Source organism: Andrena cerasifolii, chromosome 4 (genome assembly GCF_050908995.1).
Source record: "Andrena cerasifolii isolate SP2316 chromosome 4, iyAndCera1_principal, whole genome shotgun sequence".
Classification (NCBI taxonomy): domain Eukaryota; kingdom Metazoa; phylum Arthropoda; class Insecta; order Hymenoptera; family Andrenidae; genus Andrena; species Andrena cerasifolii.
Genome location: NC_135121.1, coordinates 12,687,592 through 12,703,576, shown reverse-complemented (window position 1 = coordinate 12,703,576; position 15,985 = coordinate 12,687,592). Strand labels below are relative to the sequence as shown.

The 15,985-nt window shown below is 40.1% G+C and overlaps 3 protein-coding genes across 7 annotated transcripts; 2 read left to right on the top strand and 1 right to left on the bottom strand.

The window, feature by feature from the left end:
- Nucleotides 1-251: 251 nt before the first annotated feature.
- On the bottom strand, nucleotides 252-5,982 carry LOC143368549 (uncharacterized). Of its 2 annotated transcripts, XM_076811381.1 has the most exons (7): nucleotides 5,823-5,982; nucleotides 4,519-4,884; nucleotides 3,527-4,444; nucleotides 3,261-3,383; nucleotides 2,912-3,148; nucleotides 2,514-2,841; nucleotides 252-2,438 (listed from the first exon to the last, which is right to left on the bottom strand). In XM_076811381.1, the coding sequence occupies exons 2-7, from the start codon at nucleotides 4,845-4,847 to the stop codon at nucleotides 1,128-1,130; spliced, it is 3,246 nt and encodes a 1,081-aa protein (XP_076667496.1). In that variant the 5' UTR covers nucleotides 4,848-4,884; nucleotides 5,823-5,982; the 3' UTR covers nucleotides 252-1,127. The 2 variants fall into 2 exon arrangements, with proteins under 2 accessions (XP_076667496.1, XP_076667497.1); XM_076811382.1 differs by lacking the exon at nucleotides 2,912-3,148.
- Nucleotides 5,983-7,712: 1,730 nt separating this feature from the next.
- On the top strand, nucleotides 7,713-10,111 carry LOC143367594 (uncharacterized). The gene is made up of 5 exons (XM_076809562.1): nucleotides 7,713-8,038; nucleotides 8,116-8,206; nucleotides 8,292-8,369; nucleotides 8,442-8,510; nucleotides 8,584-10,111. Exons 1-5 carry the CDS (start codon nucleotides 7,979-7,981, stop codon nucleotides 9,945-9,947), a joined length of 1,662 nt encoding a protein of 553 aa, XP_076665677.1. The 5' UTR covers nucleotides 7,713-7,978; the 3' UTR covers nucleotides 9,948-10,111.
- A 150-nt stretch (nucleotides 10,112-10,261) lies between these two features.
- On the top strand, nucleotides 10,262-15,886 carry Git (ARF GTPase-activating protein GIT1). Of its 4 annotated transcripts, none has more exons than XM_076809559.1 (13): nucleotides 10,262-10,622; nucleotides 11,064-11,197; nucleotides 11,267-11,379; nucleotides 11,450-11,636; nucleotides 11,705-11,835; nucleotides 11,904-12,093; nucleotides 12,154-12,226; nucleotides 13,061-13,231; nucleotides 13,303-13,472; nucleotides 13,941-14,111; nucleotides 14,186-14,365; nucleotides 14,453-14,683; nucleotides 14,751-15,886. In XM_076809559.1, exons 1-13 carry the CDS (start codon nucleotides 10,565-10,567, stop codon nucleotides 14,946-14,948), a joined length of 2,007 nt encoding a protein of 668 aa, XP_076665674.1. In that variant the 5' UTR covers nucleotides 10,262-10,564; the 3' UTR covers nucleotides 14,949-15,886. The 4 variants fall into 4 exon arrangements, with proteins under 4 accessions (XP_076665674.1, XP_076665675.1, XP_076665673.1 ...); XM_076809560.1 differs by having other exon boundaries at nucleotides 10,263-10,555; nucleotides 13,034-13,231; XM_076809558.1 differs by having other exon boundaries at nucleotides 10,263-10,622; nucleotides 13,034-13,231.
- Nucleotides 15,887-15,985: the final 99 nt, after the last annotated feature.

Here is a 15,985-nt window from a genome sequence, read left to right as displayed (position 1 = left end):
ACAATCCATCATGTACAATGCCAAATTTAATGAAACGGTCCCGTAATAACTTCATCGGAACCATTCAGATATGTTAATATAAACAAAGTATACTATAATGATGAGCGTATTTTTTATTACATAATAAATACTAATGAAACAGTAACAATGTAATCGTGTTCCTCGAGTCACAAAACGTTTCACAGAACGAGAGCTAATTTTTGTAAATGTTTCTATGCGATGCGTGCAACGTGTGTGCTTCGTAGTTATACGATTTCGGGGCAAATTGGCGCATTCTTAAGTGCCTTTAAAAATTTCAATTTCTCTTCAAATGGAAATCAAGAAAATTACCGGTCATCTACCAATCATCCTACTCTGACCTTTAAATATTGCTGTGAGTAAAAAAGAGATTAATTCACGAGAAACAACCTGGAGTCAGTTAATAATATTGTGTAAAAATTGTCTATCGTAATGATCGAATGCATTAGTTCTCACGTATCTAATCACTTAGAAGCTAAAAGCAAATGTACAGAGTAAATTTAATTTATATAAAGGAGTAATATTATTACAGAACACACTCGTATTAACGTTTAGAATGCCTCGGCATTTTATGTACACGAAGTGCCATTATTTCCGTTCTTTTTTTCTATCTCTTTAATTAATTTTCACGGTAAAATTGTGGATGGCAGAAGAGTGGTCTAAGATTGTGACTCTTTGACCGCGGTAACTGGTTTCGTAAACTGTAAACGTATAAAATATCTGTAACCTCCCCCACTGTGTCATCATTCAATATGAATTTCGAGCCAAATATTGTATTCCCTGCTTTTCCATTGTTAGAAACACGAGTAGTATAAAAAGGATATAATAATATTGTTAATTGAAAACGAGAACATTCGAAAGTTTCTACATACCTTAGAATGACACAATAAACTAAAGACAGCATCAACTTTTAAAATATATGTTAAACACAAAGATCTAGTGCACTTCATAGAGCAACGAGTAGAGGACGTTTTTGGCATAGTAACAATGACAATTCCAATAAACAAATAAACCTTCATTGACAGTGTTAAAATATTGCTGGATTAAACAAATATTCTGAAAATAGAACAAATTCGCATACCTCCTTTAATTGCATCGAACAAATTAAATCAAATGTGTATTGGAACATGCACCAGCAATTCTGCACGGCTGGAAAACACTGCAGAACACATCTCACATGTATATTCTACGGCATCCGGTATTATAGTTTCTGGAATATCATCCACGTGAACGGCCAACATTCGCTGGGGCGTCGATTCGACTTTTACGCTAAGCTTTACATTCCCAATGTCTCCCGCATTATTCATGTCCACGTCCGGGAGGTACTTCTCTTCCTCGGCTGTAACACTCGCTTCGAAAGCGACTTCTAAGTGACTCCCATCTACCGCATGGTCCATTAATCTGCCGGAATCCGTATTCTCTGTGTTGTTATTGTTCTGTATATGATCCTGATCAATGTCCATTGGCTCTTGCTTAATTCCATGCTTCTGCTTTTTGATCTTCTTCAAGACGCCCGACTTTTTCCTGGGCGTCGGCTCGATCTTCTCGTTGTTAATGGCGAGGATATTGCCATTGTTACTCCTGTGATTGTTACTCGGTGTCTTCTCCACGTCGGCTTCTAGTTTTATATTCAATAACGAATGTTGATGCATCGGCGTCGATGCTTTAATATCGTCCTTTGGCTTTGGGAATGTTGCGGGTGGTGGTTGAAGCTTCCCTTCAATATGGTAACTAACGTTCTTTGTCCTCGGTCTATTTCTTTCCCCACCCGGAAAGATCCCTAACTTATGTTCATTTGGCATCACTTTAGGAGTCCTTGTTACCATGGTTTTAGTTTTCTGCCCCTTCTTAACTCCGTCGCTACCGATCTCTACAGGCACTCTTGTCTTTTGCGTGTGTATCATTTTTGGTCTACCAGGTTGGCACGAAGATTGAGCTTCGTTCTTCTTCTCCTCCTTCCTCAGCTTCTTCTTCGAGAGCTTCGACTTTCCCGGGTTCAGCTTTGAATTACTAACGATCGAGTTTATGTTCTGCAAAGAGCTCTCGAAGCTCTTAAGAACATTCTGATATCCCTCCTCGACGTTCGACCGATGCTGTTTATTCTTTCTGCCGAGTTTCCGCTTCGTGTTATCGTCCGAGTCGGAGCCGGCTTCCATCATGTCGTACTGTTCGCTCATACGCAGCATCGTGCTGGTTTCATGGGGCTTCAGTTTACGTCTCCTTTTGTATTTACGCGGACCGGTTTGTGGCTGGCGTCTTAGCGCGGTATTATCGTCACAGTGCTGCACGATGTGAGCGACTATTTCTTCAGACGTTGAATACGCATCGCCGCATACTTTACACAGATACGGGGTGACGCTGCCAACGCATTTCGGATCAGGCCCTGAATGATGAGCACGCACGTGTTCTCTCAGGACAACCTGGGAGAATCAAAAGGGACAAGCATTAAAGTACAATACACTCGAATGGAAACATTAAATAGTGAAGGATCTTACTCTTTGATTGAAAGCACGTGGACAGATCGCACACCCATACGGCTTTTCACCTGTATGAATGCGTTCGTGTTTTCGCAATGTTCCACCGTCAGCGAATGCTTTCCAACAAAATCTACAACCGTACGGTCTTTCTCCAGTGTGAATACGTATATGAATCTGTTGCGAGCTGCGGCTCCCGAATGTCTTCCCACATTCTCTGCACGGAAAAGAACGGCCACCCAAATCTTTATTATGCGAGTGGCGGTGACTTACAAGAGCTCTACCATCGGGGAATTCTTCTCCACACTCGTCGCAGGCTACCATCTTATTACGATGCGATACCATGTGTCTGAAACAGAATAATACGTATCATAAGAAGCTGATCTTAAAGGCGCGCGTGATGCACTTGCGACGAATACCTCCGTAATCTAGCTTTGCTGTGAAAGCGTTTCCCACACTTTGTACATCCGAACGTCTTATCAACATTATGAACCCATGAGTGCTTTAATAAACTGCGCTTGTCTTTACACGTCTTTCCGCAAAGTGTACATGTATTTGGTGGAGCATCTTCAGCATGATTCTGCCGGACGTGTTCTGCGACTTCGGCGTCATCGCGACACGTCTCGCCACATAATAAGCACCGACGACTGGGCGATCTGATCAAAGCATGTTAGTTATTTTACCAACGCCTTAAGCACATCTGAATACTGAACACAGATATCCGACACTACTACTACTACGTTTATATAAACTTTTTCTAAATAATACCTAGCATGAAGTTCAGCATGCGCTAACAATGCTAACGCCTCTTCGAACCATTCTCCGCAAACATTGCAAACATGATGTTGACTCGAACCTTCCACCATATCAACTTCTTGCTTGACATGAATCCTAGTGTAATCAACATTAAAATTAATATCATAATGTTATCAATTTCCCTGCAAATCTGCAGAAAGTTGGAAAAAAATGTAATTTTACTCGTTACTCGTAACTTCGATCAACGAAAGTAGCGTACTTTCATCGGGTATTCTTACTTTTGATGACGTTTAAGTAAATCCAAACGATGAAAAGGAACACCGCAAGTGTTGCAATAGAATTCCCCGAATCTCTCATCACCCGTGTACGTAGCATCATTATCGTATTCTTCTGTATCAGATTGTACGGTACCGCCATGTTTCATGCGAACGTGCTCTCTTAAAGTGTTGACATCCCAAAACATGTCACCGCATGACGTACACTCGAACGGGCTGTCACCACCGTGTATGCGAGCATGAGATGCAAGCGCCTTCTCCCTCGCAAAGCCAACGCCACAGTATTGACACACATATGGTTTTGTTGGGTCAGTTATAGGCCATCGTGGTGCTTGAGGTTCAGCAGATACGGACGATATCTGTTCGCTCCACCTGGAGCTTGTTGCATAGTTACCACTGCGCGTAGAATTCCTGCTAGTCACTTCTTCCAAAAGACGCATATCCTCGTCAACGTAATCATAAGACTTAGTGACGTACTTGCCCATTTCGATTTTACTATCCTCGATATTGCGTTTCGGGACAGCAGAGTTGTTTTTGCGTTTCCTCGGCGCGTTCGATTGAACTTTCTTACGTCTGCCTTTAGTAGACTCTTCCTCTTCCGGCGCGAGGGAGTCGTCGTCGTTTAAATCGTCTTCCAGACCGTCTCGAGACGGCGCATATGCATGAATCTTCAAATGATTCATAAGATCGCACTTCCGAGCATAACGTGCTCCGCACAAGTTGCAACCATGCGGGCGATCTGTCTGGTGCGCCACCATATGATTCATTAAATTCGCTTTTTTCCTGAACCTTCTGCTACAGAAGTCGCACGGATAAGGTCTGGTATTTGTATAAGAATCTTGATCGATTGGTAATGGTATTTCCATATCGTCGTATTCAAGCAAGTTGTCATGAGACACTTTTGTGTCTGGTATCTCAACCCTTTAAATTTACAAATCAATTAATTACCGAACTTACTGAATTCTCATAAAAAATGTAGCCCGTTTGAAACCTACCCGTCTTCGGGACCAGATCTATCCCAATTGTCTGTGATTACTTCTTCTGTGACTTGTATATTCAGATAGTCGTGACCCTGATCTTGTGGCACTATGTAAATGGATTCCATATCGCTAGGCTGCGGTACCATTAATATTTCCGATTCTGTCGTAGGAATAACATCGGGAACAGATTCTACTGTTTCCTCGACCGTTACTTCCTCGCAGGCTCCTATCACCTCCTCTTCTGGCGCGACTAACTCCGCCTCCAGACCGCATATTACTTCTTCGTGAATTACATTCCCGACCTCCTCCACCCATTGTAACGTTAGATCTCCAGCAACATCCATTTTGTTTTATTGCAAAATTATTTAATCACTGAAATCACTAAAATGTAAAAATCTCATGTAACACGATCGAACGATATACCAGAATGCTTATAGACCATTCCACCTTTTTTTTAAACAATTATTCTTTCGTATAGGCGACGCATGTGCAATATAAAGACCATGGATATGCGAAACATTTATTATACAGAGGTGAGAAGTAGATATTAATACAATTAATTACATTACTCTTGAAATCTATAATTTCAACGACCCCCGACTTAACACGCTCGTTGTAATTTTGCATGCAATAAAAAAGAATTGTTTACCCGGTTGCAAACAAAAATTGATCGAATAGCATGAATTAAAACAATTATGTTTAATAATACTTCTGCAACCAGAGGAAGTGTTACTTTTATTTAAAAATTCTGTACGTTCGAGTCAATGACTTTCCTTGAACGATGTATGGTAAATTAAAGCCAGAATTTACATCAATTTATCGAAATATACGTTAATATCGTTATGAAGAAGATGCAATATCGGGTAGATATAACGTAGGAATCTCGCTCGGGAGTGATACATTTTCGGTGCGCAGAGCTACGAGTCAGTTACGTTCCTCGGATTCTCCGTTAACGTATCCGGCGAACTTTTTCAACAAACGAATATTTAAAATGTTGACATCTAAGGTTATATTATATAGGTTATGACTTTAGAGGTTATAAAGAGCATTTCAGGATAGAAAATTGTTTCGCGCGGAGATATCGGGCGAGAGGAATGCCGGATAGATCGTCGGCGAAAAACAAAGGGTGACCGATCGGGCAACACTATTTTACATATGATCAAAGTAGTAGCCATAGCCTCTCTTTACGCCAAGCCTCCTTCCATCCAATTACACATTACGAACTATGTCTAAAGCGGCACTCGTCCACGCGTGTATGGACAATCTCTACCTCGATACGGTATTGATGCGAACAGGCTCGATCACGATGATTTACTTACTGTTAAAATATCTTCTACACAGCTATTAACCTAACCAAAAATACTTTATCGAGATCGAGAACAGCGTCGACCTTCGGTTGTTTTCAATTTGGAGGGGATACGTTTAGAAATAAATTTAACAAAATGGCCGGCAGACGTGACTTCGAGGGATAGCCAACTGTAGATAAGAAAGCTGCGCAAATCCATCTCGCGGCTCGGACATAACATTCGCTCCGTGAAAGATAACCAATTGCTTAGCGCTGCTTCTGTTGCACGATTCCGTGGGGGATTTTAAATTAGACGGCAAGTCCGTGCCCGTGGAGCGCTAAAGCACTGGGCTCACGAGTTTGCGCGGGAATTTCAATGATGGAAGAGAAATGAAATGAAACACTTTCTGAATAATTTCTAAGGTTGGATTTTAATGGATAGCTCGATGTTGACTGTATTGCTAATACTCCTCTGACTCCGGGACATCCTTGGAAGTTCCTCCTCAGGTCCTTTCGTCCAATCAAAACGATGACATCCTTCAAGTTTCGTCAGTGGATTGTCCTCTAGCCGTCTCTCCGTCCTTGGCCCTTCCTTCGCGCTTCCCTTCATTCTCGGCTGGTGGTCGAGGCGTCGAGGCACGCTTTCCGATTACATAGCTTACATAGGCTACTTACATTACATACACATCTAAAAGGTAAGCGCAACTCTCAGGGTCAAGAAAACGTCACCCGAACAAAGTGTATGACTTTATGACTTTCGGCCTTTCCCGAAATTTGGCACTCAGATGCGGAAGGAAAAGTTAAGCTATTTACTATCTTCGCCTGGCTTAATTGTAGTTTTGAAAGTTATTGAATGCAATCTCAGGCTCTCGTACACCTTCTGAGTTCAAATATCAGCTGCTAATATTGTTTATGAGTCCTGGCAATAAACTCTTCCTCGTCCTCCGTTTCGATCTCGCTTAAACCCTTCCAGATGTGCTGCTCGCTTCGAACCCACATGCCTACAATAAATCTTTCCACTACAAAGGATTTTGAATTTCGCTCTCACATCAAAACTTGATATCCCTATGTCCTATAGCTAACTTCACATAACACACAGATTCACCCCAGCGGAGATTGCAACACTTCTATACGCGTACGCCTAGACCGGTATTCATAGTCGCTACTTATTCTTAAGCAAATGCTTAAGCATTCGGCATCCTTTATTATTTAGCTACTAGATTAGTAGAGGATGCCGCATGCTTAAGCATTTGCTTAAGAATAAGTAGCGACTGAAAATACCGCCCTATGCCTGCTTGAAAGAACCTTAGAATTGAAAGCTTGAAACTGTCGCCAACATGGTGCGAGAGAGAAAGACATCGTGCGAGCAGGAGAAGTATGGAGGAACAATCGACCGTTATGCGCATGCGTCGATATCGTGAAATTTACTGCAAGCGGTATGGTTTGAAGTAATACGCGGTGCATGCTTTCATCATTAAATTGCAAAATATTTGACTTTGTTGTTTAAGAACTTGACATTTTAAAGCTTCGAATATTTATTTTGTAAATCCTGGTCGACCATCGACAACCGTCGATCACTTCATACCATCTATGGATGGTCGAAACGTGCGGAAAAATATTGTTGCAGGTTTTACGGACGTATTTATATGTCTTTCTCTCTCGCACGAATCGGCGCATGTGCATTACGGTCGATTGTTCCTCTATACTTCACTCTCTCGCACCAGTTCGCACGATGCTTTCTCTCTCACACGATGTTGGTCGGCAACTGGATCCACAGGAGACATGGGCCATGAGACCTCCATGTATATATGCTCTAAGGAAGAAACAAAGCAAACGCACGTCGTGCCATCGTTAATTGGCAATTTCTTATTGAGTTATATTACGCGAGCCGCCATGTAAATACGCCATTTTATGTAACTGGAATGTATCTCTTGGCACGCTATCTAGTTGTGTCATGTTTTATGACCGTCATCCGTTTAACTGCCGACTGCCGGATATTTGAATTTGTCTCCGTCGCTCTACTTTAGCGTTTGATTTTTGTTTATGTTTACACCGCGATTGTTGGTGAAACTCAAGTTGCCGTCATGTATTATGTAACTCGTTAACGCGTGATATACACAGAATGAATGTTGAATTGTAAATTGCAATGTGAGTGCTGTAATAAAATTGTATAAAGTCGCTTTAAATTTAATGTTGTATAAATTTGTGTTCGAACCAACACTGGAAATGTTCGCTAAATCTATTTCAACGGTGAGTTGCGATTAAAAGTTTATAGATGTCAATGACCTGCAAACATTCTTTTCGCGTGACTTTAAATGTTTTGCCAGGGTAAATCCAAATCGAAGAGGACACAGCCAATAAGACTGACGGAGTGCTCAACTTGCCCGAAATTAATTCAGAGTAGTTCGAATAAAAAAGGTGATTAAGGGAAACTTTTTCTTGTCTATGCGAAGCAATAGCCCTAAATGATTTTGATGATAATGAATATCTGTGTATGTTACAGATGAAAGATATCAACCAATTAAAATTGCACAGTTACTTCGAGAGGCTGAAAATTTTAAACAGAGGCAGAAGGACAGTGGTTGGTATTTGTCTGTCTTTCATTTTTCTAGTTTTATATGAATACGGGACTTGAACAGAACATGGGTTTCAGTGCGGAAGAAAATACAACCCGAGAGAGTAGGCCAACTATCTGGTGTAAAATCAAACCACAAGCAAGATGGTTAGTATGTTGTGTTCTTTGACGTATAGAATTATTTATATTAACATATAGTGGTTTATTTTATTTTTATTAGGAGCTGGTACACAGGACCGACATAGATATTTCAACAGATGCGTACGCAGGAATCTTAATTTCAATGAAATTGCTCTAAAGACCTCGAAGGACAACAACGAAAATAGAAACAAATTGAGTAAGTTTGTGGTTGAGGAGCCACTTCGCAAGGATGCTTATGAACCGATGTGTAGGAAAAGTATGTTATTGCCACCGAATACTATAAAATATAGACATCTACAGAATTCTACTAAAGAGACTAGTTCGCAATCAAAGATACCTCAATTACCAAAAGAAGTTGCACCTGCTGATATACAGCATAGTAACAGTTATACCATTGTTCGAAAGGAAGATAAAGAGGTCGAATTAAATAATGAAGCTCCTGTGAAAGAGAATTTGTCAAAGTCTGAATGCATAAAAACATCTATTAAATGCGAAGCTGGTAAAGTTTCCAGCCACACGAGTACACGTGTTACTGACGAGAACCGTGCACAAGGCTCTCATATCCCATGCGTTATTACCAAATCTCTGATACCTTCGGAATCTGTAGCTAATCAAAATGATAATTGTGACAAGACGAATTCCGTAAAACTAAAAGACCAAGATAGACATGTAGAAACTTTATGTAACAACATGCAAGATACAAACCTGATTGAATCAGAAAGCAATAGAAAAGTAATGTGTTGTTCATCCGAAGCGATCTATATAAACAGAGATCAGTTTATCCGTCTAGAAAGTGATTTGAAAGCTTTATTAGCCGCGACGGAAGAAAACGTGTCTAAGATAAAATCGACCTTAACGTGTGTCTCAAGATTACTATCTACGAATAACGAGGAATCTATGGGGAAAGAATATTCTGTATTGGAGACAGTACGTCATACGATGCTGCTGGACAGAGAAGTTGAAGTAAAACCTTGTACCTCAAATCAGCAACTAGCGGAGGATTTGAAAACATCTGTTTTGCACATTCCGCAAGTTCTCGTAAATGATACAGCCTATGTAGACACGAGCATGTTACTTCAGAATAACGAAAACAACAAAGAAAACCGCAAGGCAATGAATATACAAAGCATTTCTGAAGCTATACAAGAAAGCTTTATACAAGTAGGAAATCAAAATAACATTGCACAGACAAAATCTGTTCAGGATGGCTGTATCCAACAGAATACTCCGACGATTAAAAAGTACAGACAGAAACGATCACTGAGGGAATACATGGCCTTAAAGTCGAGTATGAGCTTTCTAGAAACTCCAGATGGTAAAAAGTTGAGCTCTCTATGTTCAACTGGAAAGCTAGACAAATCCATTGTGAATAAGTCGTATATATCAAATAAAGTGCTCACAGATCTTCATAATTTATATTCTGACTCACCAGAGTCTAATTAGAAACGAAAATTTCTTTTTTAATCAATTATTTCTTTAATTAATATTTATTCCCTTGTGTATACAAATTGTGTATAAATCTTTAATTTAGTAATGTAGAATGTATATGCATGTGTGTAAACGTAATATAAGCGGCTTTTTACCAAATAAATATACATAAATTCTAATGCTACTGTATATTAAATATTCAACCGCATGTCTCATTTATTACCTACTATTCAGAATCGGGGATATTAATTACTTCTGCTAGCACGGGATACATTTATATTCCGTGAAAGCGTGAAATGCCATTAGTTTTCGATCATATCGAGCGGGAGCGAGCGCGAGAGCGCAACAACGGGTTGAAGTATCGCGGGCGAAAGTGCATCGTGTGATTGCGTGTCTTCTAGGATGCTCGATCAATGGTGCAACAACCATCTCAAGCTAGCTCGGGATGACTCCTGTCACGGTCGAATTATTAATAAGTGTATAATGACATCGAGAGCCAGGCTACTTGTTTCCCAATTTTGCCCGCGGTATTGTTGTTCTTAAAGCAGGCCGCGCACTATGCTGTTCCGTTTAAACGTTCTGTAACTAGTCCGAGATTATCGTGCAGCCTGACGAGATAAAAGGTAAAGAGAATGGCTCGGCCGAAGCATAGAGTTAACACGGATATATGCGCTGACTGCGGAGCCCTCGGTAAATGCACTCTTCCCTTTTAATCATTTATTTCATGTGTCGTTTCTGTTATGCCGTTCTTTTTAAGTACATATCACATTCCATAATCAGCTGCCGATAAAAAGTCGCTTTTCAGTCGGTCGAAGTAATGGGGGTGATCTACTTAGGGAAGGTTAATGTTGATTATGTATTTACATTTCTATCAGGCCTGACCAGGCCGCCTCGCGTATGCATGATACGAATTAAATGGTGTGCGTAGGCCGAACACTGTCACGCTCGTGCAGGTTATTGGAATGTTAATGAATCCACGAATTTCATTGCATAAATTTTTTTCATGTGCCTGTGTTGTTTGGTGTACATTGTTTCTACTTTGTATTCATTTAACATGTTGCCACGGTGTTAGTAGCTTTGCATTTGGCTAGTAAAGATCAATCGAAAGCTGACTTTGTGATTCTCTTTTAGAACCAGGATGGGCTTCGTTGAACAGAGCCATTTTATTATGCGACGATTGTTGCGGTATTCATCGCAGCCTTGGCCGTCATATATCGCATATCAAGTCGCTTCATAAGAGTGTTTGGCACACAAACTTACTCAATGTTAGTAAGAGAGAAAGGGATAATGATAGTTAATGCGCGAGTGGAGAAATGATGATTGATATTTTGTAGATGGTGCATACATTGAATGATAACGGAGCAAACAGTATTTGGGAACATTCCCTCTTAGATCCTAGCAATTCGAAGATTAGCAGAAGGAAACCGCAGGCTAAAGATCCATTGCAGTTAGTATAATTTCTGTCCGAACGTACAGGGAAAGTATTTCATGAATAATTTCACTCTTGACCTTTATAGTCCAGTGAAAGCTGATTTTATTAAGGCGAAACATCAACAGTTGATGTTCATATTGCGTCCGAGCAAGGAGGAGTGCTGCAGCGAAGAAGAATTAAGTAGACAGCTGCATAGCAGCGTTCGCACAAGTAACTTAGAAACATCCTTAAGATTGCTAGCGCAAGGTGCTAATCCAAATTATTTTTACAAGGTATTTCTGAATAAAGGTAATGTGTAATTTCGTCGTAGAAATGGAAAGTGTAATTGGTCAATTTGTAGGAGAAAGGTACGACGCCTTTACACGTAGCTGCTCGTGCGGGGCAAGCTTTGCAATTCGAGCTTCTGATAGCTAACGGTGGTAATCCCAGCATGATTGACTCGAGTGGGCAGACGCCTGCTGAAATTGCCAAGTACGCGGTTATACGGTGTACGTTGCGTCTATAATTATTCGAATATAGTAATAGAAATCTTGTTTTAGAATGGCTGGGCACATAGACTTGTCCGAGCGCATAATCGAGTGCATGTACGAAGTGACAGACAGATTGACGTATTACATATGCTCGCGTAAACCGAATCATCGACTGGACGAGCACATAATTATTCCCGAATGTACATTATTGCTGGAACAAAGTGACCTGTGTTTAGAAGGGAGAAATAGATTGCAATTGGTAAGCGCATAAGCTTCTCGCCGGTATACAAGTATGATATTTGAGCTGTTTTCTGTTCAGCTATCGAATCATTTGCTGGAAGAGTTAGCAATGGATGTTTACGACGAGGTAGATCGACGAGAGAACGAAGAAAGTGAGTAAATCATTGCATTCTATCGTATAGACGATCATTCTGGCAAATAAACACATTAGCGGCTAGAAACAATACTACGTCGTATCCATAATTCTTGCGTTTAATGCGTAGTTCTGTCTTACAATGGATGTACGAGTTACAAAGCAATTTTTTACACAAAGTCTGATAGTATACATGTAGGCGTAAGAAATGCATTAAGAAATGTATTCTGATAGTATACATGTAGGCGTAAGAAATGCTGCGACTATTTGTCGAATTTTTCGGTATTCGAATATTCGAATACTTCAGTTGCTCAATTATTTGGCGAATATAATTCGAATATCCAAGTATTCGGATACTATTCGAATATTTAAGTATTCGAATACTCAAATATTCGAAGTGTTTTCGTAGCATTCGAATACTTGTAAAATATTCGAATAGTCCCAGCCCTACCACATACATATACATTTATCGATCTATGCTGTGTATCTGTTGTATTAATATGCATGCTTTTTTTATTGCATCGCTTTTAAGGAGAGGTGAGTTTAAACATAAGATTTCACTTTCTTTCACAATAGCTCCCGGATTTAAGTTATAGTCGAGTCGTTTCGAATAGAGATGTTCGTATAGAGAGCGTAATATATTCTGTAGTACATTTTATTATAAAATACATCGCATCGCATAATACTTTAACCATTCACGTAATATGCTAGTTAATTAAATCGTTCAATAAAACAACGCTATAGATACTTTCTTACTGGATCATTCGAATTATTAGATTTGCAAATGAACTACGTTGACACTGTTAATCTTATGTTCTTTTAATAGTCTGGTTTGCAATTACATCTTTACCAGAAAGATGTACAGTACCTTTCCTACCAGTTAATCCACAACTGTCGTCCACGAGAAATCAAGGTAGACAGAAGCTAGCAAGATTCACGCCAAAGGAATTTACAACGCTTATCATAGACCTCCTCATCGAGGTTCGCAGAAGACATATGCTTACGAATAATGCACCGGTGCAAGGTGCGTAAAGAATCGTACACATCGCGGCACAGAAATTCATTTGTTACATCGACGAATCTATCGATTATTAGATCCAGCTGTTTCTATGCTTCGTAAAGAGCAACTGGGAAAGTATGGATCCCAAATATCCGACGATGAACCTTTGTATGATAGCGTCGCCTCTGACGACGATTACGCGCTAACATCGACAGACAATACGATACCCGAATATGCGACGTCGCAGTTCAAAATGGATAACGAGGTGAGTATCGAAGTATTTTGATGTAGGACATAAAGACATTTTACAAACACGAAAATATGTTGTAAAGTATAATTATGTATTAATGGAGAAGAGATGGGTGATAAGTTACTTGCTAGAATAGATAAAATTGTGTGGTAACGTATTAAAGGTACCGGCACTAGTAACGAAAAGAAGAATAAGGAATCGGCTAAGTACATGGCTCTTCTGTAGACAGTGCTATTAGGCGAGTGCACAGGTCTGTTAGTGCATGTGCAGCCATTGCCAGAGTTACATGAATTTCAAGATTCTATTCTATAATTAATTACTTGCATCGTCTCACCTCTTCACACTTCATTCTCTACTAAAATTTATAACAAACATTATCTGTTTTGTTCCGTAACAATCATATAGAGTGACTTATAATACCTTTCACTTTCTCTTCCCGTAAAAGTAATGTTTTACGGCGTATACATCGAGACACTATTGCAGGAGGCCTTCGCGCCGTTGGCCAAGGGGCTCCCGTCAGTCGTGGAAGTCTTGAAAAAGCAACTAACCCTCTCCGAATCTACCGTCAGGGATCTTCGAGACCAGATACACACTTTGCACAACACTGTAGAACAGCTTACGCATGAGAACAACGGCTTAAAACAAATGTTTCACGTGAGTGGTATAACTCATCACACCTGACGCGTTTGTCCCGCTGTAAATTGAAATCTGACGTGTAAAAACTGTAGGCAAAAGATTCCACTGACGGAGTTATCAATGGTCATGTCGGCGGAGAGCAGGAACCAGAGCTAGAGCCAGTGCTTGACATAAAAACATCTCTTACCAGAAGTAATCAGCGACCCGCGTCCATGTACGAGACAAGAGAAGGTTTACGTAAGCCAAGCTCGTGGTCAACAACCATTGGTCAGGTATTAACGCTGAAACACTCTAGTTTATGTCCGCGACTCTCACAGCAGACCACATCCGTCGATTACACGAATGAATGTAAACTGTAGACAAAGCGAGATCCAGAGGCGATGTCTCGCACTAACACGCAGAGCCTGTGGGAATGCGGTGCTCCAAATCTCCCTCCTAGCGAGGAAGTGATTCGAAGGACCGAGCAAGTGACAAGAAGGATTCAAGAATTGTGGATGGCCATGCAAGATCCGAAGCAACGGGAAGCTTTCGTGCCTTGCGCCGAGAGAATTCGCGTCGCTGTTGCGGAGCTCACCGCTATATTTCCTCAAGTAAGACCCGCAGCTTTTAGAGTTACGATTGTAAGGAAACGAGAATTGCTAATAACGTTTGTCGTAGAATCCTATCGAGGAGAACATTAGGTCCGCTTTGCGACAATTGAACGGCAACACGGGCAGGCTTCAAGCGGAATGCTCCGGCCTTCAAAGATGCACCAGCGACGTGGAGCACATGGACCGTTGCCTCCAGCAAGTGCGCTCGTGTGCTTACGACATTGCCAAAGCGACGAAGTTTCTCGTTACCCAGTTTCAAACGTAACAGATCCAAGGGAAAGTATTACAATTTATATAATTCTCTCTAACAGAGAACGGGATGTGTATATAACTTGTACAGACACTAAAACTCGTAATACTCAGAAGCATCACAAACATTCGATAAGTATTCGTTTTATGTTACGTAAAAGCACTTTGTCGTCTAATACCCCTATTCTTTATTCTACTGTAAATAACGGGCAAGCTTTCGCGCATCAATCATTCGTGTAGCTCAGTTAAACGAATATGGAACATGACATTTTTCGACGATTTCACGTATAAATATATATTTACCTAATGTTTAATATCTCACGAAGACTGAATAGCCATGAACCAATGAATTTTAGTAGTATGCAGTTTAAGTTTGTATATTTGGTTTTATAAACGTAATCTTTGCTCGTATAAGCTGGCATGCGACGAAAATATCAGACGTGGCGCAAAATTTGTCTCTGCTCGCGCGACCGCAAGAATCTTTCAGTGCAATATGAAGAGAGATAGTATTCCTTATTGTTTGTTAAAACTGTGTAAAGTTATTATCTACGTTCTAGTGCCAATAACGAAATCTTATTCAAGCTGTAAGGTTAAACGATTAAATGATTATTTACGACACGAATATATGACGAAGAAGCTGTATTAATGAAAAATAAAATATGTTATTATTAGCGACTCCACTGCAATGATACAGCGTTTGTAGGCATCTTATTCTTTCTATTGGTCGATTGACGATTGTTATAGTGAATATCCAGCTTATATTAAAGCGTTAACAAACAAGTGAGACATTGCCAGTAAAATAAAAGTATTCCTTCTCTATTAATTAATGTTTCGATACGCCTTATACAGTAACGCACAATTATTTTAACCGAGGTTTATAAGTTAAGAGCATTTCTGTTGTAACGTCGATATACGTATATTTAACTGTATAATAAAATTTAAATATCATGCCATTGTTAATGCAGACGAATATAATTGTCAAACAAGTTAAATCGTTTCTAAAAGATCCTCAACATTTTATAGGTACTTAATAATATGAAGTAACTTAAAATG